Source organism: Rhinatrema bivittatum, chromosome 4 (genome assembly GCF_901001135.1).
Source record: "Rhinatrema bivittatum chromosome 4, aRhiBiv1.1, whole genome shotgun sequence".
Taxonomy (NCBI): Eukaryota; Metazoa; Chordata; class Amphibia; order Gymnophiona; family Rhinatrematidae; genus Rhinatrema; species Rhinatrema bivittatum.
The window spans coordinates 373,629,564-373,656,534 of record NC_042618.1 but is presented as its reverse complement, the minus strand read 5'-3'; the positions used below and the strand labels follow the sequence as shown (position 1 = coordinate 373,656,534).

The following is a 26,971-nucleotide window of genomic DNA, read 5'->3' as shown; positions in this document are numbered from 1 at the left end:
CCCCCTTTCTTTATTCCCCACTCCCGACATACCTATTCCAGCCATTATTCTGGTCAGGGGCTGCGCATGAGGATTCTTTCTGGAATCCTACAGTCATGGGCCTTGAATCTGGCCACTAGGTGTCACCCTTGAGTGACCCACAGCTTCCCAGCCCCAGCTGAATTATGGACAAGAAGGACTCAGCTTGGGGATGGAACCAGGGCTCTTCCACATGGCAGTAGACAGCTCTGCTCCTGAGTCACCAGGCTTGCCTCTTTTTTTTTTTTTTTGTACTCTTATCATAGAAAATAATGGCAGATGAAGACCATACAGCCCATCCAGCCTGCCCCCAGCTGTATATACTAATAATTTAGCATGGCAAAATATATATAGTCTATGCTTATGGTAATTTTCAAACAGCTTACTTAGGAAAATGGGCAATGGTGCACCTAAATTACACCAGTTTTCAAAGTGGGCTTGCATGTATAAATCAGCTTTGAAGATTATCCCTCTGACTACCTTGCACAAGTTACATCTGCTATATGGTGTGCTGAAATTTGTCCTGAAAACTTCATGCGTTTACCCCCAGACTTTATAAAGTGTGCGCATAAATCCAAGCCCCTCCCCCAACTCCTTCCCTGGGAACACCTGCGCTCAATCTGGGTAAACTTGTGTATGTTAGGCAGGCAGTTTTATAAAAGGATACTTCTGCATGTAAAACAGTGTTTTTTGGTGTGTTTTTTTTTTATTCACAGAAAGTTAAAAATTACCCCTAAAATGCTTTATGGGAGATGCCTCAAATCTTGATTTTTGAAGTACATTGTCAATTTATCCTTGGGTCAGTTTCAACCCAATCCACTAATCCTAACATTTTCTTGTCTGTCTTGAATAGCATATCCCTTAAAATAAAATCTATACTCTTACATTTTACCTATTTTCAGAAAATGATCTCCTTTTTTTTTAATGTACCAACCAATGATAATACTTAAATTTTCTAAAGTATAAGAATTTGGATGTATGGAACTTTTCTTTCTATAGCCGGGCATGAGATGCCCTGACGGTCATAGGATATATTTAATTCCTCATATTCACCTGATATAAATACTGTGCGTACATGAACGTGTTCAGTGAAAACATCAACGGTTTCCTCTTGTCTAAGAATCGTACTGTCCAGTTGTCTCTTGTGTCAGTTGCTCTGGGCTAGAATCGTTTATCCAGCTAGTAGCCTAGTGGTTTGAGCTGAGAACCAGGGAAGCCAGGGTTCAAATCAAATCAAGTCAGCTCACCCTCCATTGCCTTAGGTACCAACTTATGAAAAAGACCGAGCTTTTTCGACAGCAGGTCCATCTATCTGGAATAACATCCCATCAGACCTCAGACTAGAACCCTGTCTCTTAACTTCTAGAAAAAAACTCAAGACGTGGCTTTTCCGCCAAGCCTTCTCAGATCCCCCAGATACACACTAGTCAGTCCTCATTCTCTGCCTGAACGATGGACTCTGGTACTTCAAAGCACACGATGATTTAACCTGTTTTTTCTCTACTGTATTATATTTATATGACTACCGCCGGCTTTAACCTCTCTTTCCAGCTGATTAAACCTCCAAGTTCTTACCCCTTGTTTGAATGTAACTTTGCCTCTTCCACATCATTTGCTTATTTATTCTAGTTGTCACTCCAGTTTTTACCCTGTTCGATGTAAACCGATCTGATATGGTTTTTATCATGAAGGTCGGTATAGAAAAGTGTTAAATAAATAAATGATTCTGAGCCCTGTGGGACGGGGAAAATACCTACAGTGCCTGAAGGTAACTCTCCTTGAGCTACAATGAAAAGGGGGGAGGTAAATACAGTAAATAATAATAAATAGTTATACAGCATTCGTAGTCTCCATTTTTCCCTTATGAAGGGAGTCGAGGTAGGGCATACAGATTCCATGCTAAAGAACATACAAACCAAGTGTCAACCTGTTTATTTTTCTGGCTTTTTTTTTTTTTGTCCTTAGCCCTCCTTATCTAGTTCCCAGTATTTGTTGTGGCTGGAGGACAGTCTGAAGGTTGGTGTGGAATCGGACTATTATCATCATCAATGGCATTTTCCAGGGACTGCCTTGGGCTTTTGTGGTATTTGTTCTGTGTTAAGAGCCTTGGGGTAAAGTCCACCACAAACGCTTCATCCTACTTGAAGCCACAGCATTCCTGTGCTTGCTCCTTGTACGGTCCAAGGCGGAGCACTTTTTAGTAAATACGTTTCCCTGTGCATTGCATTCCAGTAACAAACGGTGAATTTGGGTTCTATAAAACTGTTGCGCTGTGGTGGTATGACTTGTATGTCATAAATATATAATTTGGGTTTCGTGCCACCTAAAAATAAGCCTTATTTTCCTCATTACAGTAAAAGGAAAGATGTTTTTAAAATCATTATAATTCAATAAGCCATCGTTTAAAAAAAAAAAAAATGATCATAATGAACTGAGGTTATGAAATGTTTTCCCTTATCTTTTTAAGGAAATAGTTTTACAGGGTAAAATATACAGTAGAAGGCAACTAAGCTACGTAGGGAGTTGTAAGTCCTCTGATGTCTACCTGTTCATGGCCCTGATGTAATAAGATGTGAGTAAAAAAAAGTGTGCTGAACTTTATTATGCATGTTAATAGGTTGTGAGTTTAAAAAAAAAAAAAAAGCATGCTAGCCAAAAAATGTACACAGGACAGGCTAGGCACATATAAAATGCTTTTCTATGCATGAAACATGATTTATGGGCAGAAAATGTTCTATGTCCACAAAACACAATTACTAATGCCTGGATTTGCTTATTTGTTGTTACTGCACACATTTATTTGTGCACTAAACTTGTTAAATTGGGAGTAAATTGTGCAGAGCTGCGAATTAACATGCGTACAGTGGAGTGCATCTTATCACATCACATACATATGCTGTATGTAATCGTGTGTTACATTTTGTCATATTCTTTACTGTGGATGCACTGTTCTCATTGGGAAAATTAATTATTGCAGTCGTAGACCTAGCAGCAAATTTTTCATCATTTATAGATATACAGATATTTAATCATTCCCCAGGCAAAAAATTTGAGACAACAGTCACTGGATCAAAGGTAGAACAACCAAAATAAATTACAAATAAAGCAGGAAGAGCTATAGAACTCAACCACCCTGATGCTGTTTCACCTGCAAAGTGATCTTTCAAGGGGTTAACCATTAACTCCATATAGCACTCTTAGAGGCCAATGCAATACAGTGCGCTCAGTCAAGCGCACTGTATAACCCGCACTCGGACGCGGGTTAAATAGGCGCTAATCCACCCCCTAATGCAATAGGGGGATTAGCGCCTATTTAACGCGCGTCCGAAGCGGAGTGAAGGTGATAGCGCTCATCACATGCAAATGCATGTGAATGAGGCTATTACACATTCACTCCGCATTAAAAAAAAAAAAGTGTGCGTCTCAGATGCACATTTAGCTCTCAGATATTAACGCCTTCCTGGAGCAGGCGTTAATAGTTGAGCGTATGTAAAAGAAGTACAGAAAAGCAGAAAAAACTGCTTTTCTGTACTTTTTTTTTATTGAAGAAAAAAAAATGCCTCTGCAGACCGCCGAGTTATGAAGACCGACATTATGAAAAGCGATGCAGAGTTTATCGGCGTCAGTTTTTGTAACCGGCAGCCAAGGTGGGCTCGCATTAGCGAGGAGGCGCTAAGGTCGCGCGAGCGTGACCCCTGATTTGAAAAATCAGCGCCCGCTTTCCACACTTAATATAGCATCTGCCCCTAAATAGCCAGCATTTAAAGGCACAAACGTGTGGCACAATAGGATATAAAGAGGGCTTTACTTCATTGGTTACCAAAAGTGCTGTGAATGGCTGTCTACATACTAGAACTCTGCAGAATAGCTGAGCTGAAGTCTTTTAAAATAATTTTATCATTTATATTCTGCCTTTCGTGATACCTAAGAGCAGATTACATTCAGGTACTGAAGGTATCTCCCTGTCCCCTGAGGGCTTAGAATATAAGCTTTGTCCCTGAGGCAGTGGAGGATGAAGTAACTTGTTCCAAGGAGCAGCAGCAGCAGTGTCTCAGCCCTGGCTTTCCTGGTTCACAGCCTGTTACTCTAACTACTAGGCTGCTACTGTACACCACTCTGCTCTGAAAATTGCTCTAAGTTATAAATGGAAAGCAATTTGAAGTGATATAAAATAGAAATGGGTTAGCTATAAAACACAGCAGAAAAATGGAAAACAAGATTGCAAGTGACGTTTTTGCAGTGCAGAGTTCTCCCATTGAAATAAACCAAATGTGCAGATGCAGCACAGCTTTAAATAAATAAATAAACCCATGAAGTCAGCAAAGTCATCTTTTTACACAAGTTTAAATTTTGATAGAACAGGTATGGTATGGTGAAACTCATATGTTCATTTATCTATATGTCCTCGCAATAAAAGACCATGTGTCTACAGTATTAACCCTGCACATGGAAACATAGACTATGACAGCAGATGTTCATAAGGCCCATCCAGTCTACCCAGTTTCATTCTCTATGCAAAGCCTTAGACCCCAGTTGATTTCTGGGCATTTATTTATATACAGATAAAGAGAAATGACCAACACATTTATTTATATATGTATGAAATGTGTGTATATCAGGTCACCCCTCAGTAAAGATCAAATACACATGTTGCAGGACTGTGGTCCTCCTCTGTGATTTTCTTTAAAAAAAAAAAAAAAAAGGAACTGAGGTTTGTGATTGAAGGGAGGATATGTGATGGGGTAGTGAGAGGGAGGAGGTATGCTGAAACTTTCTCCACCACCCTTCCACCTTCACTGGTGTGGACCTGTTCCCTCCCCCTCCCCCGTGGTCTCTCATTTTCTCTCACTCGTGCTCCCTCTCTTTCAGGCCACTGATTCCGGCTGCCTCCTTCCCTTTTACCCACATGGGCTGCTTGATGCCACTGACTTCTCCCTTGGCCCGCACGGCCTCCTAACACAAAAAAAGTTTTAGGTTAGCGGCCTGGCTTGACAGAACACAAAATCCTAATTGGGTTTCATTGCAACGTTCTTTCTTATACAAAGGATGTCGCTTGGTTTTGAAACTAAAATGTGCGTTTGCATTCAGTAATTATCGTTGTTAGCAGATGAAGGAAGTACTAGAGCTCTGCAACATTATTTAGAGCATGGGGGTGATACGAGAGAGATCCATACATATGATCTGTAATATTTCTACCATATATATTCATGTCATTGGAGAGATTTTATGTGCTGGAAAACAGATAAGGAACCTCCTCCTTCCAGCACTTCTCATGGGGTATGTTTGCAGCCAGGAAAGATGTGACTTCAGACCCATAGTTCTGTTTTTCTTTCCTGTAAAAGAGAGAGGTTTCCTGCTAGTGAGAACAGTGGGCATGTATTATACACAGCTTCCCTCGTGATGGAGGCCCACAGCAAGCATAGGAGGAAGCAAAGCCCCCAGGTAGGGATGAAAGAGACAGAGAAAAAGAACCCAGACTGCATGTTTTATGGGAAGCCATTCAAATGATATTCCAGTTGTAGAAACTAAAAAATATATCAATAAAAGGTATATTTATTCAGAGCCTTGAGATTAAGTAGGGTCGTGTGACTATTCTTGTAATTTAACTTACCGTATTTTTCGCACTATAAGACGCACCTGACCATAGGACGCACCTAGGATTTGGAGGAGGAAAATTAAGAAAAAATTCTGTCCCCATAATGAGCTCTATCCGGAGCTCCCCCTGGTGGCTGTCCATGGGATATTTTTTTGGTTTTGTTTTTTTATAGTAAGGCAGAGAACATCCACACAGGTACTTGCTGGTTTTCTCTCCCTCACAATCATACATAGGCTCTTTCACACTCACTAGTTCTCTCCCCCACTCAACTCACTGGCTCTCCCTCACGTATGCACATACCCACAGACAATCACTCTCTCCCTCATACGCACAGCTCTCTCACACCAGTTATTTTAAACTTTCATGACTGCTCCAAAGTTCTTACTCTGGACTGCAAGAGAAGTCCTCCGACGACAGAGCCCGAGCTCCCCGCCGGTCCCGGGGTGCATCTCACTGTAAGAGAAGTCTTCCGACGACAGAGCCCGAGCTCCCCGCGGGTCCCGGGGTGCATCTTACTGCAAGATCGGCGTGGGCAGGTCAGTCATCATCTGTTTGAACCGCATGGGCTACGGAGGCCCTTCCAGTTCAAACAGCTCCCTGCCGGTCTGCTGTTCCCAGGGTGCATCCCACTGCGAAGGCCGGCGCGGCACAGGTCAAACGCCAGCTGTCCGAACTGGAGGGGCCTCTGGAGCCCACGCAATTCAAACAGCTGATGTCTGACCTGCGCCGCGCCGACCCTCGCAGCAAGATGCACCCCGGGAACAGCAGACCGGCAGGGAGCTCAAGTTCCGCCGGCAGAATACGACACACCCGCGTCACCATGCTGATTGGGAGGAGTTCGGAGGGGGCGGGGAATGGCGCGCGAGAGGGAGAAACACTACATTCGCTCCATAAGACGCACCCACATTTTCCCCCCATTTTTGGGGGGAAAAAAGTGCGTCTTATGGAGCGAAAAATACGGTACTCAACTCACCTAGATTCACAGAGCCATTAAACATTGGTTTAGAAAATCAAAAGGAAAAATGCAGATGTTTAGCCGTATAATAATTTTTGTCAGATCTGGTTGAACGTCTGGAAAACATCTGATATTTTTTTGTTCAAAATATATTTTTAGCACCTTGAGTCTTTTACCATATTCCATTGTAATAAGTTGTCGGTGTTCACATTGACACTGTTTGCAAAGTCCACAGCATATAGCAGGTGGAACGAGCTAGCACTGGCTGTGAGCATGGTGTGCCGTGACATGGGGAATCCAGGTTCTGATCCCCTTTCCAGGGCCAGTCAGTCTTTGTGCACGCCTTGAGGGCCAGGGAGGGAGGGAGGCAGGCAGCCCCCCACTGCTTTGGTGATCCTGGCCAGCCAAAGAGTGGCTTTGAGGATATGCCTCAAAAGAGCCAATTTCCCCAGTCTTTAGCACTGTGCAAGGGTTCCCGCAGCCAGCCAGATGCGCTGTTTGGGAAAAGGAATGGTCGCAGGTGGAGTAGAATAAAAACACAACAAGAAATCTTTTGAGGCACTTTTTTCCTCCACAACACTGATTTCTTCAGAAGTACAGTGCAGGCTGCAGCACTCATAGGGGCTGATGCAATATCATGCGCACAAAAAACTTGTGTCCAACTTAGATGCATGTTTTTTGAATGCCCGCGCATCCCTCTCTTAGGCGCTCGATCTAATAGTCTAATGAGCTGGCGCGCTAAAAGGGATGTGCGGTGGATAATTTGCGCGTCCATGCCATAGAGTGCCCAGGAGATGTGGCTGTGCGCAGGTAAGGAAAACAGATGCTCAGTTTTCTGAGCGTCCCTTTTCCTAACCTGACTACTGTCAAGTATTTTTTTTTTTTTTGGTTGCAGCTTTTGGTGGTTCCTCCTGCTTGGTATCTCAATAATATTAAGTAGGAGGAACCTACTTAATATTTTATGAGCTTGGCTTGGGATGCCTGAAAACACCAGCTCTAGGCTGGCGCTAATTTTTGAGTGTTAAAATGTTCGTGTGAGGTGCCCAATTTTTTTTATTTTTTTTTTAGATCAGGGTTACTGGCTAATAGCCTCATCAACATGCATTTGCATGAGATGAGCGCTATTAGTTTTGCGGGGGGTTAGACGTGCGTTTTGGATGCGCTAATCCCCTTATAGCTTAAGGGGTTGGAGACGTGTTTCCAAAACGCACGTCCAACCATGGGTTAAACAGTGCGCTCAGCTGAGGGCACTGCATTACATCGGCCCCATAGTATTCATAAGGTGCCAGTATCATCTACTATAATTGGATACTGTCACCTTTTGGTCAGTGGTAGTACTGCAGTTAAAAAAGTGTGTTTTCACAATTTTTGACTAGATCCAAAATTTCTCTGAGAAATTTGATTCCAGATTCTAGGTTATATATAGATTTACATATCTGGTTACTATAGGTCAAATGGCTTAGGTGATAATGTGTGCGCACAGACAGAAAAAGCAAACAAGCGATTTTTCTATCGGGAAAAAATGCACCGAAAACAGAATGGGTCCACTGCTAGCTATTTTGTCTGTGCCACAGTGTTGTATAATAAAGAAAAAAAAATCACTGCTTCTTGCTAAAATTATAAAAAGCTTGGCAGATACATTAAACTATTGATTCTTTTGCTATTCATAAGATAAAGGTTATTGTTTTATTCAATCTTTAAAGGAATTCAAATCCACGGATAGGTGATATCCTTCAGAAGCTTGCACCCTTTATGAAGATGTATGGGGAGTATGTGAAGAACTTTGACAGAGCCATGGACATGGTGAATACATGGACGCAAAGGTCATCTCAGTTTAAAGATGTTGTTCAGAGCATACAGGTATAAAATATTCTTATCTTTTGCTAGCTTTTTGCTCTCTTCATATGTCTTTTTTCCATGTACATTTAAGAAAAAAATTGCCTTCTAGTTATAAAATGGGGATGAATGTGTGTGCTAAATAGTGAGAGACTGACATTTCATGAGAGGGGGCCTCACTTATGGAAGGATGATGGCTGAAGATAAATGCTTTGAATGGACATCTTTGCCTTCAGTTTTCCAAGGAAAGCAAAAATAAAATAGTTGTTTAAGACAAAAAGATAAAATGTGCTGTCTACGTTTGTATTTAAGTAATTAATTCTATTAGTAGCATACTATGATTTAAACAAAAAAAAAACCCAAAACGTTATTTAAACTTGAAAACATATATCTCATGTCCAGCTGTATCCTCATTTGCAGAAAGGTTGAGGCTGCTTTGGAAAGGCTGAACAAAGAGACTAAGCACAATATAGACTTTCCCTACCAGGATCACCCTTGGAAAATTCATGGTGACAAGTTTGTCAAGGGACTGTGTTAAATGTCTGATTTCTAGGACAGACACTTTGATATGTGGTACCTCAGCCTTACCTAGCTAAGTTTATCTGAATTGAACTGCTCTGAGATGAGTCTAGTTCTATGTACATCTTGAAAACAGTGATCTGAAGAGCAATTTTTCTGTGTGGTTGAAAAGTTTGATCATATGCCGGGAACTTTTTATTCCCTGCCCCTTGGTGTTTCAGGTAGTTTAGGTACCCTGCGACAGTTCCTTAATAAGCCCAGCAGAGAGATGAAGGAAAACTAGCTAACAGAGAACACCTTCAAAACTATGCAAATAATTTTATATTTTGTGACTAAGGATGGATAGCACTATCTTAAGGGTTTGTTTTTTTTTAAACCAAATTTAATTGATTGAATTTATAAAAGCAGTTTATAAATACAATCTAAAGCAGTGTGTGCACAATCTAAAACAAAGCATAATTTCATAAAAACAGTGCAAGAAAAATATAAAATACACAAAATGATTGTTTGATGCACAGGGCAATGTATGCTTCATTGCAATCATTAGCAAAAGTAGCAACATGTAAGTTAAATGTTAGTAACTATAACTATTGAATTGGCAGTTTACATAAGGTGTTTATATGCTGAACTAAAAATATAAACAAAATTTTATATTATAATAGTGGCATGTACACTGTAAATATATTTTGCTTTTGATTTGTTAATTGCAGGTTGTTGTGTGGCAGGTAATGCCAAGCATCTTACTACAAAAGGGCTCGGAAGTGTATTCAACCAATATCTCCACAAAAATATAGTCCCCTTTTCTGTCTGTGCAAACAAACTTTAAAATCAATATACTTTATTTATGTTCATGTTTATTTTCTTTTTTGTAGTATTATATCTATCAAAAATATTGCATCTACCATACACAAAACCAGAAGCCCAATATTCTATTTTGAAACCAAAAATACACAAAATAACAAAAGGGGGAAAAAAATCTCAGACAGCACACCCTGTTAAATGTCAAAAATAGACAACTTGTAATGGTGCTTCAAGCCACTTGGCCACCATCACTGGAAAAAAAAAAAACCCCTTTCCTTTATCTTTGTTATACTTATTTATCCAGATATTTACTTTTTCATTGAATCCAAGGCTTATAAAATTCAATACTTATCTTTAGAAACAAATCCATATTGGCTTCTGGATAAGCGTGATAGTTTTGTTTCCAGAAGCCAATATAGATTCATTTCTAAAGATAAGTATTGAATGTTATAAGCCTTGGATTCAATGAAAGAAAGTAAACATCAGGCTAAACAAGTATAATAAAGATTAAAAAAAAAAAAGGGGGGGGGGGGGGTTTCCAGGTAATGGAAAGTATTCATTTATTGTAGGTTAGCATATCAACATAGAAACTTTGCCACTATCCCTGTATCCCTGTCCTTAGAACACACAGCTCGATACAGTAAAGTGAGCCATCCATACCCTCCAGTCCCTCCCTCCCACCTGGAGATTCTGATTGGATGACTCAATGCTATTTAGCACAGCCATTTAACACTGTTTATGGGATTTGTTGCCTGCTGGTGGCAACACAGTTACCCCGTGACACTGCAGTGTTTCTAAAATGGAAAAGTCTTCATGGGCCCATCGTGATGGCGTTGTCCCAGTGCCTGGGTGGACACTGTCTCCCCTTGATATCCAAAGCAGCTTCTGGCAAATAGGAGTCTCTAAGCATCTTGGATGACTCTCCATGTGTGTGTGTCTTTGGGAACAATCCACAGAAGTTATACTTATGGATTATGTACCTCGTTGGAAAGCAGTATCTGAATTCATTGTCCATTGCTTTGGTAAATTTTGTGCAGAAGGAACCTTCCAGAACAGATGTACTGCAACCCCTAGCATTTTGGGGGCTATTTTCAGTAGCCTTTGTAGGTCCAAATTCTGTGGGTACGTTTGCACCTGTGGTCCTGGTAGAAATTTTTCAAAGAAAAACGTGCACAAAGTTTTGTTGTGAAAATTAACTTATACGGATACCAGGAACATGAGAGACCTCCTTTTTCTATGGGCAAACGAAAGGGGAGCGGGAGGATATAAAGTACACATGGAGATTTGAAAATAAGTAGTTTATTCCTCTACGGCTCTCCCCCCCCCCCCCCCATAGGAATGCCTGCTTTTAATGCAGGTAAAAATGCATGTGTTGTGAACCTCATGTGCATGATTTTAGTCACTGCGATAGGGGGCATTTTACACACAGGCCAATTCACTCAGGTGAATCGCTTTGAAAATTGTCTTCTCACTGTCCAGGTGGTGGTGGTGGTGATTACATTTCAACCTCCTTGACTCTCAGGTTGGCTTAACTTGCTGTAAATTGTATTCTGTTAAAATTGAGGAAATGCTTTACAGAAGATTTATTTATTTATTTATTTATTATTTTTATATACCGACATTCATCTCAATTGAGATATCACACCGGTTTACATTCAGGTACTGTAGGTATTTCTCTATCTCTAGAGGGCTTACAATCTAAGTTTTTTGTACCTGAGGCAATGGAGGGTAAAGTGACTTGCCCAAGGTCACAAGGAGTGACAGCGGGACTTGAACCTTGGTCTCCACATTCATAGCAGGGGAGAGTCTCACAGGCAGGCTAAGGATTTCAGACTAGACCCAGTGAGATGGTGTGCAGGCTGTTTTCATGCACTTTTTGGAGATGAAATATTTCCATTTAAGGCACATGAATAGCCCTTTACATGCTTTGCCTTATCCCAACAAACAAGGTTTATTCTAGACACAAAAGAGGCTAAGTTAAGGAATTTCTGGTTAAGGAGAAGGGGCACGAGTTCCTCCTTTAATCTAGCAGTAGTGCTGTTTGCCCTCACTTTAAGCAAACTCACTCTAGGTGAGAGGCTCTGAGGACGAGGGGGAACGCCCCAGGCGGCTGTGGATGAAGACCCGTGACAGGCCAGTTCTGACTGAGCTGGAAGCCAGAACTAGCAGGGGGAAACTGCCAGGCTGAAAAGACATTTCTAAAATTCAAATTGTCAAAGTGTCTTGTTCCTTTTTTTAATGAGCCTGGAACCTAATTATTTAAGTATGTTAGATTTGTCTTTGACCGCTCAGATTATTCCCTCTTCTGGTGATTTCTGAAGAAGAGTGAGAATAAAGTATTTTAGTCTGAGAACATAATGGATCCGAGCAGCAGGAGGCAGGGTTTTTTGGGGGTTTTTTAAATTGTGATAAGTTTTGATGCCGAATGCCGAGTTACTGAATATGAACAGATGATGCTGCACATTTTAGGAAAGTACCTTCTTTTTATGACTATATTTCAGGCAAAGGTCTTCCCCCCCCCCCCACCCCCATTCCATAATGTGTAAAATGTATTTACATGGATCCTGTGATAGCAGAAGGTGCGGGTACCTTCCAGGGGGAGAGTCCCCAGACTTTCAACAAAGGGAGACACTGAACATTTCAGATCACCAGGGGAGGCCATGGGGGGGGGGGGGGGGTCAGTTCACAAAGTAGGGGGGAGTTCTCTTGGTGCTTTGGAAGGGGGCAGATACTGGGGAAGGGGGCCCCCAGGGGCATCGCAAATGATCAAGCTCTCGGTAATAATAATTCTGTATTTCTTCATATCTTCCTATCCTCAGAATCTGCCCCTGCCTCATCCCCTTCCCCAGAGAGAAGAGGGGCTGCAGGATAGGGCATAGTCAGGGCCACACAGACCCAGGCTGCTTAAGAATGAGACACTAGAGAGGGGAGGAGTCCGGGATACACTAACTCCCAGTACAGTGCACTGTGCAGCCCTTCCACTGACAAGCCCTTGGGGATGTGAGCCAGTTCTCACCCTGCGCCAGGCTCCTCTGTCCAGCTGGTTAGCAGTGGTGGCAGAAGGAGTGACGGAAGAACCTTTGTCTGCTGCTGTCCGCTCTAAGGCTCATGATCAACACCCATGACTGTGAGCGTGTAGAAAACTCCCCAGCCAGGACTTCCTCTATTGCCGATCTCATGCAGGTTTTGAATGTGGTTGAAGTCATGGTGTAGGTAGGTAGTGGCCAGAGTGGGCGACGGCAGCAGAATGTGCTCCTGTTGCTCAGAGACGGATTCAGGAGTTTGCCACCCCTTGGCACTGTTGCTGCTGTTGCACCTCCCCTCTCCCCCGGGTAAGGTCAGACAATAGTGAGCACACATTTGCAAACATTTCCCGTCTTTCATGCTATAAAAATTAAATAATTTTCCACACTTGTTTGTGTCTGTATCATTAATTTTTTTTATTGGGTAAGGAAAAAGGGATCTTAAGTATTAGTACAGGAGGAAGAGGATGAGAAGGGGAGGATGAGAGGACCAGGGATGAGGAGAGGAAAGGAGGAAGACTTGGAATTGGGTGAGAAGGTGAAAGGACTGGGGATAGGAGGAAGGGGTATAAAGGAAAGAGGACTGGGACTGGAGGGAGGAGAGGAGAGGATGATTGATGGAGAAGCTTGAGGAAAGGGGGAAAGTCAGGAATCTTGAATGGGAGGAAAAGAGGGAGAGGGAGGGAGATTCTAGGATGGGGAAAGGGAGTAAGAAAAATGTTGGGGGGTGGGTTCCAGGATCTGGAGAGAAGGAAGAGGAAAGAAGGGGAGGATCCTAGGGGATAGAACCTGAGATCACGGGAGAGAACTTGAATTACAGTGGATGGGAGAGGAGAAGGAGATAGATATCTCTACTGTGTTGTGGTCCTGCACCCCCTTACAGCTCCTCTCTATCCTCTCAATCTGGCACACACACTCCAGCGTCAATCTCTTCTCTCTCGCACAAACACATCCCCCTTCCCCCTATCTGACCCACTCTCATCCCTCAGCCTCTCTTCTCACCCCCAGTGATCCCCATTCAACCCCTAACCTTACCAAAATGATCCCCCTGCCCTCTCTATGCTCCAGACTCACACTCCTCCCATTTTGTTCCCTGCATATGCTGCCTGAGAAATGGAGGGGCTGGATCAGGAAGCAGGGGGCTATTCTCTGGCTGAGTGAAATTCAGCACAGCTGGAAAGCAGTAAATCTTCAGCCAGTCTGCTTCCTGCGCCCTAGGTACAGGCCTAGTGTGCCTATTGAACAGCCAGGCCCTGCAGTTGTTCCTTCTGCAAACAGCACCTCAGGCCAGATAACATTCAGCTGTTGGCCAAATTTGACCCACGGGCCATAGTTTTGGGCATCCTATTCTAGGGGATCCCATTAGTCTCTTATGACTTTCAGAGGTCTGATGTCCAAGAGGCCGCATCTTAATGAGGTACAAGCTGTACTGTGTGTATATAGCTATTTGAGGTCACAATTTCTGTGATCTCAGATCCTGGACCCCTTTGGATGTAGCAGTGCTATTCACTTCTAAATTTTCTAAAGCCTCCACTCACACACAACTATGTCCTCTCTTATTTATGTACAGAGATGAGGCTGCAGCACTGCCAGGGGGCAGAATGAGCTGCAAGCTAGCTCAAGTGTTCTTTATACTTCCAGTAGCCATCAGGTGGCACTGTGGGCATGGTAGCTAGCACCTTTTTACCACTGGCACTGAATTTATCATTGCTTCTGAGGACTACATGCACGATGCAAGAGAATAGGTTGAAAATGTAAAGAATTTTATGGTGTCACCTATTACAATACCTTGTGAAATGTATGTTCTTTAGCATCTGCTTTCCTTCAAACTCTATGCTGACAAGAATACAGATCTCTACTTCTGTTAGTATTATGTTGTAATAATAGAATCATTTTTTTTCTTGTAATCTAACAATTATGTTTTGGGGCTGCTTTATGCATACAGAAGGATGATATGTGTGGAAACCTGACATTACAGCATCATATGCTTGAACCAGTACAAAGAATTCCTCGTTATGAACTTCTTCTAAAAGATTATTTAAAGAAACTTCCCGAAGATTCCCCAGACAGGAAGGATTCGGAAAGTAAGTTAGATTCCCCCTGCACTCTTAGAGATTGGAAATAAGCATCTGTACCATAGCCTAAGTGGGAGGAGGGGGGTCTCTGGATAGTTTACAGTACATAGGAGGGGATAGGATTATCATGTAAATCCAGACGCTTTTATCTATCATGGCACAGTTCTGTAAAGGTAAAAATTCAGAAACGAATGGAAAGGATAAAACAGAACCTACTTAACCATGTAACTTATTTATGAAATGTGACAAAATTTGCAGAGTGATTTGAATGAATGATGTACCAGTCACATCAGAATATGCGCTCAGTGGAACATGCACGGTAGAGGCTCTGAAAGAAATAGGGCTTGTGGGTGTTTGCAGGAATGACAGCCTCCTAAAATTTTGTGGGTTGTTTTTTTTTTTTGTTTGTTTTGTTTTTTTACTCCTAAAGTGTTAATTCCTTTCTGTTAGCCCAAAGATATCAGAGGCTTCAACAGAGTCTGTACCTGCTAAGAATAGCTTTTACACTGCCTGTTGTTCTTGGCATCCGATCTTTCCCTCTTTTTGCCCCTGCCCTCCCCCCCCCCCCCCCATCTACCCATATTTGCAAATACTGGGTGTGTCTTCTTGCATTTTTCTTACCTGCAAGTACATTAGTTATGACAGCATTAAGAAAATGGGAGTGGGGCAGGGGAGGGTGACCCTAAAGCTGAGAAGCAGCTGCTGTTTAGTGACTGCACAATTTCTAGAGTGGATGGAATGGCACATCTGGCTGCTAGCCTGTACCCTCTCTATTGCAGAGTCACTGGAGCTCATTTCCACTGCAGCAAACCATTCAAACGCAGCCATCCGAAAAATGGTAAGTGGGAATTACATGCTTTCGACCGACTGACCTCCTTAGTTGAATTTACGGCTCTGTCACTGCCACTTCCTGTTCTAAAGTGCAAGGAGGAAGAAAACATGTTCTCACTCCTCTGGTTTCATTTCCAGTCTGATAACCTTTTGCACTGGGCCTGTCTGGCCCTCTGGGTATAGTTAGGTAAAAGAGGCTTAAAGCATTGTTTAACATTTTAATATGAAATACCATGCAAAGTCATTTTAGAAGTGATACGCTACTCTAAGTTCTATGTGTCTTGAGCAGGAAATATCTTTCATGTCTCTTACCAAAAAAAGGGCTGGCGGTGATATTAATTTTTTTTTTTTTTTTTTTTGGATAAGACACAGAGACCTCATTTCCTCTTGCTACTATCAAGAAATAACTAACTAATGTCTGAGCAGTTGAAATGCTTCAGTCATCCCATATTTAGAGTCAATTAATTTTTGTGTTTTGTTGATTTTATTTTGCAGGTAGAAGTACATATTTAATGCCTATTCCACATTTAAATCAAAATACAGACTTTTTTTTTTCCAACAGGAAGGTTCAGTGCTATCAAAATACAGTTCTGTCTCTTAGCACTTTTCTGCATAGTAGATGTGCATCTGTAGTTGATTGCATTATCTGGCTTTCAGATTACCAAATTATTCTAAATTGAAGCCTTCCTAGTTCTTAACCAATGACATTGATGGCCTGTACTGTTTTGTTCAAGTATGATATTACTGAGTTGATGAAACTGGATTGGATTCAGGATAGTATTCAGGGAGTTCTATTCTTTAATACGCAATGATGACTGGTTACAATAGTTTCCCCACTGTAACCTCTGGACCAGCTGGTCCTGGATAAGGGCCCAAGGCATCCATCTCAGTTCAAATAGTTACTGCTCAGTTCTCAAAAAGGTGTCATTTCATGCTGAATGTTCCTCTACGAGGAAGATTAACTTCTAGGCCTTATGCATTGCTTAGCCTCCCTCCTTTTAGTCCATTGTAAACAGCACTAATAATATCACAAGGTAGACATAAGGAATGTGAATCCATTTCTCCCTGATGACATAGATGTTCTTCAGGATCTTTCTAGGTGAAAGGCACCACTTCCTCCAGATGATAGACTTAGTCCCTGGACTCCAGGGTACTCATTAGAATATAAAAGGGAAAATCTTACTCAAAGTCAAACAAGAGGCAGGAAGGATGGAAGAACTTCCTCTTCAAATATCAGGTTTCCAAAACCATGGACAAAAAATAGGAGCTAAGGCACTCATGTCTCAATCCAAGTGACCTCCAGAGTCCTTTTCCCAGAAAAAAAGAATCAAAAGTGAGAACAAGAGGCAATGCGGTCTCTAAAAGGGTCAACTGAGGAAAATCCAACTAATCCATGCCCCTAAGATGGTGACAGGGGTTTATAAATTGCTAGAGCACTCCATTTGAATCTCCCAAATGGGGGAGTGAAAACCCACAACTACTGCTAACCACATCACTCTGCTCCCCTCTAAAAGAATTGGATTAGTCTTCCTAGTAGAGAATCCTTTATAGAATCCTTTAGGATCTCTACATTACCATGAGGTCTCTCTATAGCACATTAACATTTTGTGAGGAATCAGTATATTGATGGCAGTTGAATACTGTACTGCTCTGCTTTGAGAATAAATGTTTTGATTGTTGGATGTTTCTGCAGGAAAAGATGCATAAGCTGCTGGAAGTATATGAACGACTTGGAGGTGAAGAGGACATTGTTAATCCAGCCAATGAACTTATTAAAGAAGGGCATATTCAGAAGCTGTCTGCCAAAAATGGCACAGCTCAGGATAGGTATTTATTTTTGGTAAGTTTGTTCAGTTCACTACTATTGTTTAATACTGTGCGGCCCATATTGAAAGGGTTGTTAAATTTCCAGCTGTTTGACTGGCCCGAGTTATCGGGATAAATCCTTAGCTGGCTAACTATATAACTGGAAAAGTCAGAGGGGAGCAAAGTGAGCCATGTGACTTAGCCAGTTAAGGCTGATATTCATCATTATCCAGCTCAGAACAGTCCGAAAGTTATCAAGTTATATGTACCCAGATAATGTAAATCTTACCCAGCTTTATTGAACATATAGCCAGATAAATACCCCCTCCAAAAACAATGACACCTCCCCCAAGCAATGTAAAAGAAATAGTGGCTGGAGGTCTCTATGTCCAACATCAGTTTCCTAGAGTGTAGACAGACAGATTCAAGACCAGTGGATTTATGCTCCCCTGCCAGCAGATGGAGATGGAGCAAGTTGACATCACACTATATATAGCCCTGCAGTGACCCCAGCCTGCCAGTATTCTCCATCTCCAGCAGATGGTGGACGTGCACCTCTCTAAGAGGATTGCTTCGAGCTTTTTGGAAGGAGAAATTTGAAATTCTAAATTCAGGAAAAGAAGCCCTGGTGTCCTGTGGTGATACCCCTAGATCCCTCCCCCAGTTGAGAATTCCTGAGGTGATTTCCGTGGACCTTCAGAGATGTGCCTTGGTCCGGTAGCCGGTTTCCCAGCGTGGACTTAGCTGCTAGTTCAGCTGAAAGGCAGCGGGTGCAGGAGGCAGAGCGTGATCCTCTTCCACCCCCCCCCCCCCCCCCCCCCCCGCAGCTGGAGACTGTCTCTGTTCTCAGCTGGTAAGAGCTGACCTCAGGTAAGATTTAAAAAAAAAAAAAAAAAAAAAGAGGTTTTACCTTTGAATCAGAGACAGAGGGTTTTAAAACTTCCTCCTGTCTCCGTGCTTGGCACGCATTACCAATGTTTGTTCCCGCTCCCATTGGGGTTGGGGAACTGGGCAGCCTGGCGGGTTGAGCGGCCCCCAGTGGGCTAAGCCCTACACTTAGGCTTTTTTCTTGCATGCTGCATGGTAGGCCACAGTGGCCATTTTTTCCCGCTCCTGGGTGCTGTTGCCCTCTACAGGCTATCAGTGTGCACAGTGCGCTTGGCTTTTGGGCGCGCTTTTTACATGCACAAACTTTTTACTTTTCCTGCGCTTAACTTGGTGCACAAGTTGTGCGTGTGCCTTGCCGTGCTTGTTTTCTAGGTGCTTATTGTTTGTTCGCATTTCCCTTTTGTGCGTGAGCCATTCTGACGCATGTTTACTGCCGCGATGGCACTGGTAAAGCAAGAAGCCTAAAGGTCTTCCTATTTGTGTTGCCTGTCATATTAGGGCTTCTCAGCCTGATCTGGTTTCTAACCTGTCAGCGCTGCTCAGACGCTCAGGATGAGTTGTCTTCCTCAGATTTTGCTAAGCCTGGCTCCTCCCATTCTGATGATGGGTTTTATTTTTTTATTTTATTTAAAAATTTTTGTATACCGCTTATAAATGGATGGAGGTCTAGGCAGTTTACAATTATAAAACATACATAATGTAATAGAAAATAAAAGGAAACAATAGCTTAAAACGTAGGAGATGTCAAAATAAAATAGGATTATAAATATACATTAAATAAAACTTAATTCAGAAAAATATATAGATAAACGACAAATTGAACTGTGTGTGTAAATGGAAATTGGTGAGAAATAAATATAAAAGGTATTATTCCGGGTTGTTGAGTTGAAAGGCAATAATGCATAAATACGTTTTTAGTTTTTTCCTGAATTCTTTTGGATTGGTTATAAGTCTTAGTGTGGTTGGAATGAAATTCCAGAGCAGGGGGCCTGCCACAGAAAAGGCACTTTTTCTAGTAATTTCTAATCTGGCAATTTTGACTGTCGGGACCTCAAGAATATGTTTATTGATTGATTTTAGGTGATGCCGAGATTGGTAAACAACAAAGTGCATAACCAAATGGATGAAGGGTTATAGATTAGATTGAAACTTAAGGTTAGAATTTTATATTGAATACATTGCTTAATTGGAATTCCATTCCAACTGTACTAAGACTTATAACCAATTAAGAAGGATGGGGGAAATATGTTCATTCATTTTAGTGTTTGTTAGGAGGAGAGCTGCAGAATTTTGTATGAGTTGGAGTGGACGGATTGTTTATTCGGGAAGGCCAACATATAAGGAATTGCAATAGTCTAAACCTGAGAGAATGATGGCTTTAGCATAATTCTGAAATCTGGGAAGTGAAGGGGTAAGGCTTTTTAGAAGATTCAATTTGTATACTAGCCAGGTTTTTACTAATTTGGATAAGACATGGATATTTTAAAATCTACAATGATGCCTAGATTTCGAGCTTGGGTTACAATGGGGATCCGGTGATTATTGAAGGTAAGATGCGATGGGGGACCGCATGGTTTGTGAGGAATAGTGGAATAGTTTTTGCCGTATTTAATTTTAGTCTGTTGTGAGACAACCAGGTTTTTATGGTTTCTAAGTAAAGGTTGATTAGTGAGAAGGTATGATTCCAGGAGGAAGAGTATGGGATGAGTAGTTGGATGTCATCTGCATAGATATTGAAATCTATGCCTAGACCAGTTAGTATATGACATAGTGGACGGAGATAAATGTTAAACAGCATTGCAGACAGGCAAGATCCTTGTGGGATTCCAGTTGTGGTAGTGTACCATTCAGAGTGATGGGAATCTAGATTAATTTGTTGGGGATGATTGGATATGAAAGTGTCAATCCATCAAAAAACAGTGTCTCGAAGTCCTATGAATTCTAGACTAGCGAGGAGCAAGCCATCGTTTAAGGTGTCAAAGGCTGCGGTAAAGTCAAGGAGAATTATGATAAAATCAGTGTTGGCATCAAAGCCACGAATGATAGTGTCAAAGGCGGATAGAAGTAGGGTCTCTATGCTATGCCCTTTATGGAAGCTGTGTTGATTTGGATGTAGGATGTTATTGTCTGTGATGTATTCTGTTAATTGGTGCAGAACTGTTGATTCAGTGACTTTAGCGAGAGTACGCAAAGAGGCAATTGGACGAAGATTAGTGAACTGGAATGGATCAGTTGTTTTTTTTTCTTGGTTATGGTTCTAACAGAGGTTTGTTTGAGAGTGTTGGGAAATGTTCCTGTGTTAAGTGATAAGTTAACTAATTGTGCTATGGATTGTGCAAGAAAGTCTCTGCTGTCCTTCAGGAGTTGTCCTGGACAAGGACTGAATGATGAATTAGACACTTTCAGCTTAGTGAGTAAATGTGATACCATGAACGCATCAGTTTCTGAGAAGGAGAACCATGAGCATGAAAGCGGGGGAAGGTTTATTTTTGGAGTTGGCAGATGAAGGAATTCTGACGAAACTGATTTTTCTTGAAAGTGGTGAGCAATTTTAGAGCATAGGTCATTTGAAATGTTATGGGAGATGGTTTCTTGTGATGTTAGAGATTTTACTATGTTGAATAATATTTTTGGATTACTGTTTGCCATTTTTATTTTATTTGCATAATATTTTTTTGCAAAATCAATTTCTTTTTTGTATTTTTTCAGCTGAGTAAAATAGGCAGTTTTCTTTTCTGGAGTTGGATTCTTATACCAGCAACTTTCAAGGCATCTTAACATGGTTTTCATTTGTCATAGTGTTGTTGAGAACCAAGCCGCGTTAGGTTTAGATCTAATGGTACAGAGTTTACTCTGTTCTATAGAGTCAAAGGATTTGGATATTGAAGAGTTCCAGATATCAAGTGACTGATATCAATGTCAGCGATCATAGGAAGATTGGGAAGAAGGGCAATAATGAAGGTATCAGGTCAACATGATTTCTTTTGAGGATTTTCTTAAGACTAACAACTATGTTAGGTGAAGTATGTTTGAGCTCACCACTTACTTGTATTTAGAAGTGGTCAGAGCAAGGAACTTGTTGGGTTACTGTGGTTAGCTCTATATGTATAGGATTGTAGAAGACAAGGTCTAAGGTGTGACCCTTAATGTGTGTCAGCCTATCCAGAAGTTGTTCCCAGCCTAGACCAGACATAGCATTGTCTAATGAGGAAACAGCAGTGGGAGGGAGTATTGGGTTAAAGTGTAGACTGAAATCTCCAGCTATAATAGTTTTTGATAGATCAACTGGCAATATGGTTATGGATTCTATCAGAGGGGAGAGATTATTAGTGAGTAGGCTAGGGGACAGTATACAGTGCAAAGGTTTACTGAAATGATTGAGATTAGCATGAGTTCATAGGGGTAATTCATTGATAAAGATTTCCTGCAGAGTTGCAGGGAAGCTTTAACAATGGTCAATAGACCTCCTCCTCTGCGATTTGGGTGAGGTTCTGAGAACAGAATGTAACCTGGAGGGCATAAAGAATTTAATATTACATTGTCATATTCAAAAAGCCAGGTCTCTGTAATCAGAGAGGAGATTAAATCATAGATTATAGGTACTTTTTTCCTTATGGATTGCACATTGAAGATTAAAAGAGAGATGGAGGCAATCATTAATGTTGGTCATGGCCTTGACTGCGGAACGCCAGATCTTGGTTCTCCCTTGACTGGCTCCTCCGCGGAGAGCAATTCTATGGGCTTGGTCTGGACCCGGCTGCTTTTTCTTGGGTGGAATTTTTTCAAGGCTTACAAGCTTTTCTTCAGGCGCAGTCCTCCACTTCCCCCATTCCTGTCTGATCAGACCCTCAGCCGGTGGCTCCTCCCTCTTCCAGCCCTGTGCTTAAGCGCCAGAGCTCACCTCTGCTCCCTGCAGGTGTTCCTAACAGAAATCTGGATGGCACTGATGATGTCTATCCCAATTCCCTGGAAGATGGGGAAATTCCTCCAGGACTTGAACCATGTTGCGAATCTTTCATAGAGATGAATTGCCAGACCTGATTTCCCAGACCTTGAAACAGCTGGGTGTCCCTGGTTCGGGTGCCATGTCAGAGCCGAGGAAGAATCCCATTTTGGTTTCCTTACCTAAAGCCTCTTGTTTTTTCCCCTGTGAGGTTGCCATTTAGGAATTGATTGATCTGGAATGGGATGCCCCGGGGCAAATTTTAAAGGGGGTCAGACGTTGGAAGGCCTGTACTCCCTGGATTCTGACTATGAGAGACAGTTTACATTTTCCCAAAGTGGATGCACTGATATGTGCCATCTCTAAGCAGATGACTATCCCCATAGAGGGAGGAACAGCCTTGAAGGATGTACATGATAGAAGGACTGAGACTATTCTTAAGCAAGCCTTTGAAGTGGTGGCAATGACTTTACAGATTGCTTCCTGTTGCGCCCTAGTGGCGAAATCTTGTCTGCTTCTCTCTCAAGAGGTTGATGAATCTGGAAGGAATTCCAGAGTGTTTATGGAGCCCACTGCTGCCTTTTTTAGCAGACGCAGGCTGTGATTTGGCTCATACCTCGGCCTGAGGAGTGGCCTCGGTGATAGTGGCCAGGTATCAACTCTGGTTACGAAATTGGTCAGCTGACTCAGCCTCCAAAGCTAATTTTACCAAGATGTCCTTTAAAGGCTTGCTTTTGCTCGGGAGCAAGTTGGAGAAACTGGCCAGTAAGTAGGGCGAATCCCTGGTTCCTCAATTGCTGGAGGATAAGAAGCAGTTGCAGTGCCTCTTTGGTATGAGGGGTCCTTTTCAGGGTTCCAAGTGGGTTCAACCCTCAAAGGATTGACCTTTCAGAGGACTCTGCCTTTCAGCAGGTCTCAGTCAAGAGATAGGGGGACATCTCTCTTTTATCAGAGGTGGGTCGAAATCACATCAGATCAGTGGGTCCTGGAAGTGATTAGAGAAGGATATACATTGGAATTTCGCAGTGTTCTTCGAGACGTGTTCATGGTTTCTCCTTGCCACTCCCTGCAGAAGAAGCAGGCAGTGAAGTCTACCTTGTCAAGGCTCCTCAGTCTGAAAGCTGTGGTCCCAGTGCCTGCTTCTCAGGAAAGTATGGGGCGATATTCCAGTTATTTGTTGTGCCCAAGAAGGGAGGGCTCCTTTAATCCCATTCTGGATCTGAGAGAAGTCTATAGTCATTTCTGGGTGACTCATTTTTGCATGGAAACCTTGCACTCTGTGATAATGGCCATGCAGTCAGGGGAATATCTGACCTCACTGGATCTATTCCCATTCAGTTGGAGCACCAAATGTTTCTGTGTTTCATGGTGCTGGGGCGCCATTATCAGTTTTGAGCAATGCCTTTGATCTAGCCACCGCTCCCAGAACTTTTTCTAAGGTTATGGTGGTGGTGGTAGCAAAGTTGAGAGAGGATAGGATCCTAGTACATCAATATTTGGATGACTGGCTGATTTGAGCCATATCTCTGGAAGAGAACTGCCTGGTGACCCGCAAGATGATATCCTTGTTGCAGGAGCTCAGTTGTGTGGTGAACCTAGCCAAAAGCAATCTTTAGCCATCTCAGTCATTGGAGTATCTGGGTTTTCGGCCCTGGAAGTGTGGGCGAGGGTGCATATGCATCCCCTTCAGCACTCTCTGCTGTCTTGTTGGAACCCACAGCCACAGGAGTATTCAGTTCGGCTCCACTTGCCGATGGAAAACTGTTCCCACCTGCAGTGGTGGTTGCAGGAGGTTCATCTGAAAAAGGGAGTCACCCTGACATCGCCTTACTGGCTGATTCTCACAACAGATGCGATTCTCCAGGGTTGGGGCGTGCACTGTCAGAAACTAACAGTGCAAGGGCACTGGAACACAGAAGAGTCTCTCTCTGAAAAATCAATAGCCTGGAAGCCCGGGCAGTACAGTTGGCATGCTTTGCAGTTCATGACAAACTGCAGGGTCAAGCAGTCCGAATAATGTCTGACAACGCAAAGACAATGGCTTACATTAATTGGCATGGAGAGGAACCAAGAGCTAACAAGTGTCGCTGGAAATAGACCAGCTTATGGAATGGGTGGAAGGGCATCTTCAGGTGATCTTGGCCTCTAATATTGCAGGAAAAGACAATGTAAGAGCTGACTTTCTCAGCTGGGAGAGTCTGGACCCAGGAAAATGGGTGTTGTCGGACGAGGTGTTTCAACTGATAATGGATTTCTAGGGTTTTCCATTCCTCGACCTGCTGGCGACTTTTCGCAAGGTAAAGGTTCCTAGATTCTTCAGTCACAGGAGAGATCCAGAGTCCTTGGGGATTGATGCTCTTGTACAAGTCTGGCCGGAAGACTTTCTCCCGAGGCTCCTGTTGGGCAGAATAGTTCACAGGATTGGAGGCCACAGGGGGATGGTGTTCCTGGGGCATCGGATTAGCCAGAAGAGCGAGGTATGCACATCTGTGGAGACTCGTGGTAGAGTCTCCTCTTCGTCTTCCGCTACACAAGAATCTGTTGCAACAGGGCCCTGTCCTTCACAAAGATCTGACTCAATTTTGTCTTATGGTATGGCCCTTGAAAGGGCTTGCTTGTTGAAGCATGATTATTCTTATGCGGTGATTGCTACTTTGCTACGTGCTTGGAAGTTCTCCACTTCTCTAACCTATGTGTGGGGTTGGCGAGTGTTTGAGGCTTGGTGTGAGGATTGAGGTGTTCTTCCTCATTCAGTGAAGATCCCGCTCATTTTGGAATTTTTGCAGGATGGATTAGGAGTTGGCCCTTAATTCCTTGACGGTACTGGTTGGGGATCTTGCATATTTCAGAGACCAAGTCAATGGTGAATCCTTATCTCATCCTGATGTGGCTCGTTTCCTGAAGGGAGTGGATCATCTTCTTCCTCCCTTATGGTTAGCAGTTCCCTTGTGGAGTCTTAACTTGGTGTTAGATTTCTTGGCGGGTCCTATGTTTCAGCTGCTGTGCATCCTTTCCTTGCGGATATTAACCTTGAAGACAGTGTTCCTGATGGTGATATGTTGTGTTTGCCGAATTTCCAAGCTGCAGGCCTTGTCTTGCCAGGAGCCGTTCCTTCGGGTGACTCCAGGAGTGACTCAGCTGCATACTGTTGCCTCTTTCTTGCCTAAAGTGGTCTCGGATTTTCACATGAATCAGTCCATTTCCTTGCTGTCATTGGATAAGGGGAAAGATGTGGAACAGTATCACCTTTTGCATTCTTTGGATGTCAAGAGACGTGTGGTATCTGGAACTTTCTAAACCTTTCCAAAAGACAGATTGCCTGTTTGTCTTTCATGGTGGAAGGAAGCAGGGAGAACCAGCTTCGCAGGCTACAGTAGCTCATTGGAGTAAGGAGGTAGTCACGGCCACGTATGTGGAGGCTGAAATGCCATTGCCTACTCAAGTTAGGACTCATTCCACTAGGGCTCAAGCAGTGTCAGGTTAGGTTGTTGCCTCCCGTCGACATTTGCCAAGCTGTGACGTGGTCCTCCTTACATACTTTTTCCAGATATTATCATCTGGATGTGCAGGCCCGGGAGGATGCAGCCTTTGCACATACAGTGTTGTCTGGACCATGGGCATCCTCCCATCCTAGTCAGGAGTAGCTTGGGTACATCCCACTGGTCCTGAGTCCATCTGTGTTCACGTTAGAAAAGGAAAAATTACTACTTACCTGATAATTTTGTTTTCTTTAGTATAGACAGATGGACTCAGCTTCCCGCCCTTGGCTACCGAATGATTGGTCTACTGGTCCTCCTGTGAGGCTGTGTGTTCTAGGGGGTTACTGGTAAGTGTTCAACCAGTCCCTGGATTGGGATACATACATTCATTACCTGAGTTCAGTGTTTCCTTTGGTTGAGTAAAGTAATGATTGACTGTTTGTTTTTTTTTTTTTTTTTTTTTTTTTTAAATTTATAGTTTATTAAATTTCTTTCAAACATTATACAATGCAAAAAGGAAAAAGAAAATGATGAGAAAATGATTGACTGTTTTTAATCAAGTGTTTTGCTAGTCTATTCACAGTTGCTTTTGAAAAGAATACTGACGGGCTTATGTTGCTGCAGGAGTATATATACTGTGATGTCAGCTTGCTCCGTCTCCATCTGCTGGCAGGGGAGCATAATCCACTTGGTCTGACTCCATCTGTCCACAGTAAGAAAAATGAAATTCAGGTTAGTAGTAATTTCTCCATGTCTTTTATTCTATTCTTATTTTCTACCTTTGTTTCTTGATCCTTCTTTTATTTTCTCTTTTCTTTATTTTTCATGTCTTTAGTATTAGTATTTCCCTGGGTATTTGCCAGGTACTTGTATCTTGCATTGGTCACTGTTGGACACAGGATGCTGGACTTGATGGACCCTTGGTCTGACCCAGTATGGCAACTTCTTATGTTCCTTATTTATTCTTTTTTTCCTTATTTCCACATTTTTCTCTGCTTATTTCAAAGTTTTCTTCTTCTGTTATCTGTCCTAATCTCTCAGCCGTTCTGCTAGATTTTCCCACTCTGCTGCACAGTTTTGCTCATATTATTCCTAGGGTCCCATTTCTTTTGTTTTCTATTTTCCTTTTCTTCTTTTTATCCTACCTATACTTCCATTCTCCTATCCTCCTCTCTTTCTCACACACAATTCATTTGCTCCT

At 42.4% G+C, this 26,971-nt stretch overlaps 1 protein-coding gene across 1 annotated transcript in view; it reads left to right on the top strand.

Annotated features, from left to right (window-relative positions):
* The window catches only part of FGD3 (FYVE, RhoGEF and PH domain containing 3), a 281,833-nt gene that overhangs the window by 178,886 nt on the left and 75,976 nt on the right, over positions 1-26,971 (top strand). The window contains exons 7-10 of the mRNA XM_029600868.1: positions 8,273-8,429; positions 14,694-14,832; positions 15,603-15,661; positions 17,348-17,494. Coding sequence (XP_029456728.1) covers positions 8,273-8,429; positions 14,694-14,832; positions 15,603-15,661; positions 17,348-17,494 — 502 coding nt within the window. The remainder of the gene's footprint in view (positions 1-8,272; positions 8,430-14,693; positions 14,833-15,602; positions 15,662-17,347; positions 17,495-26,971) is intronic.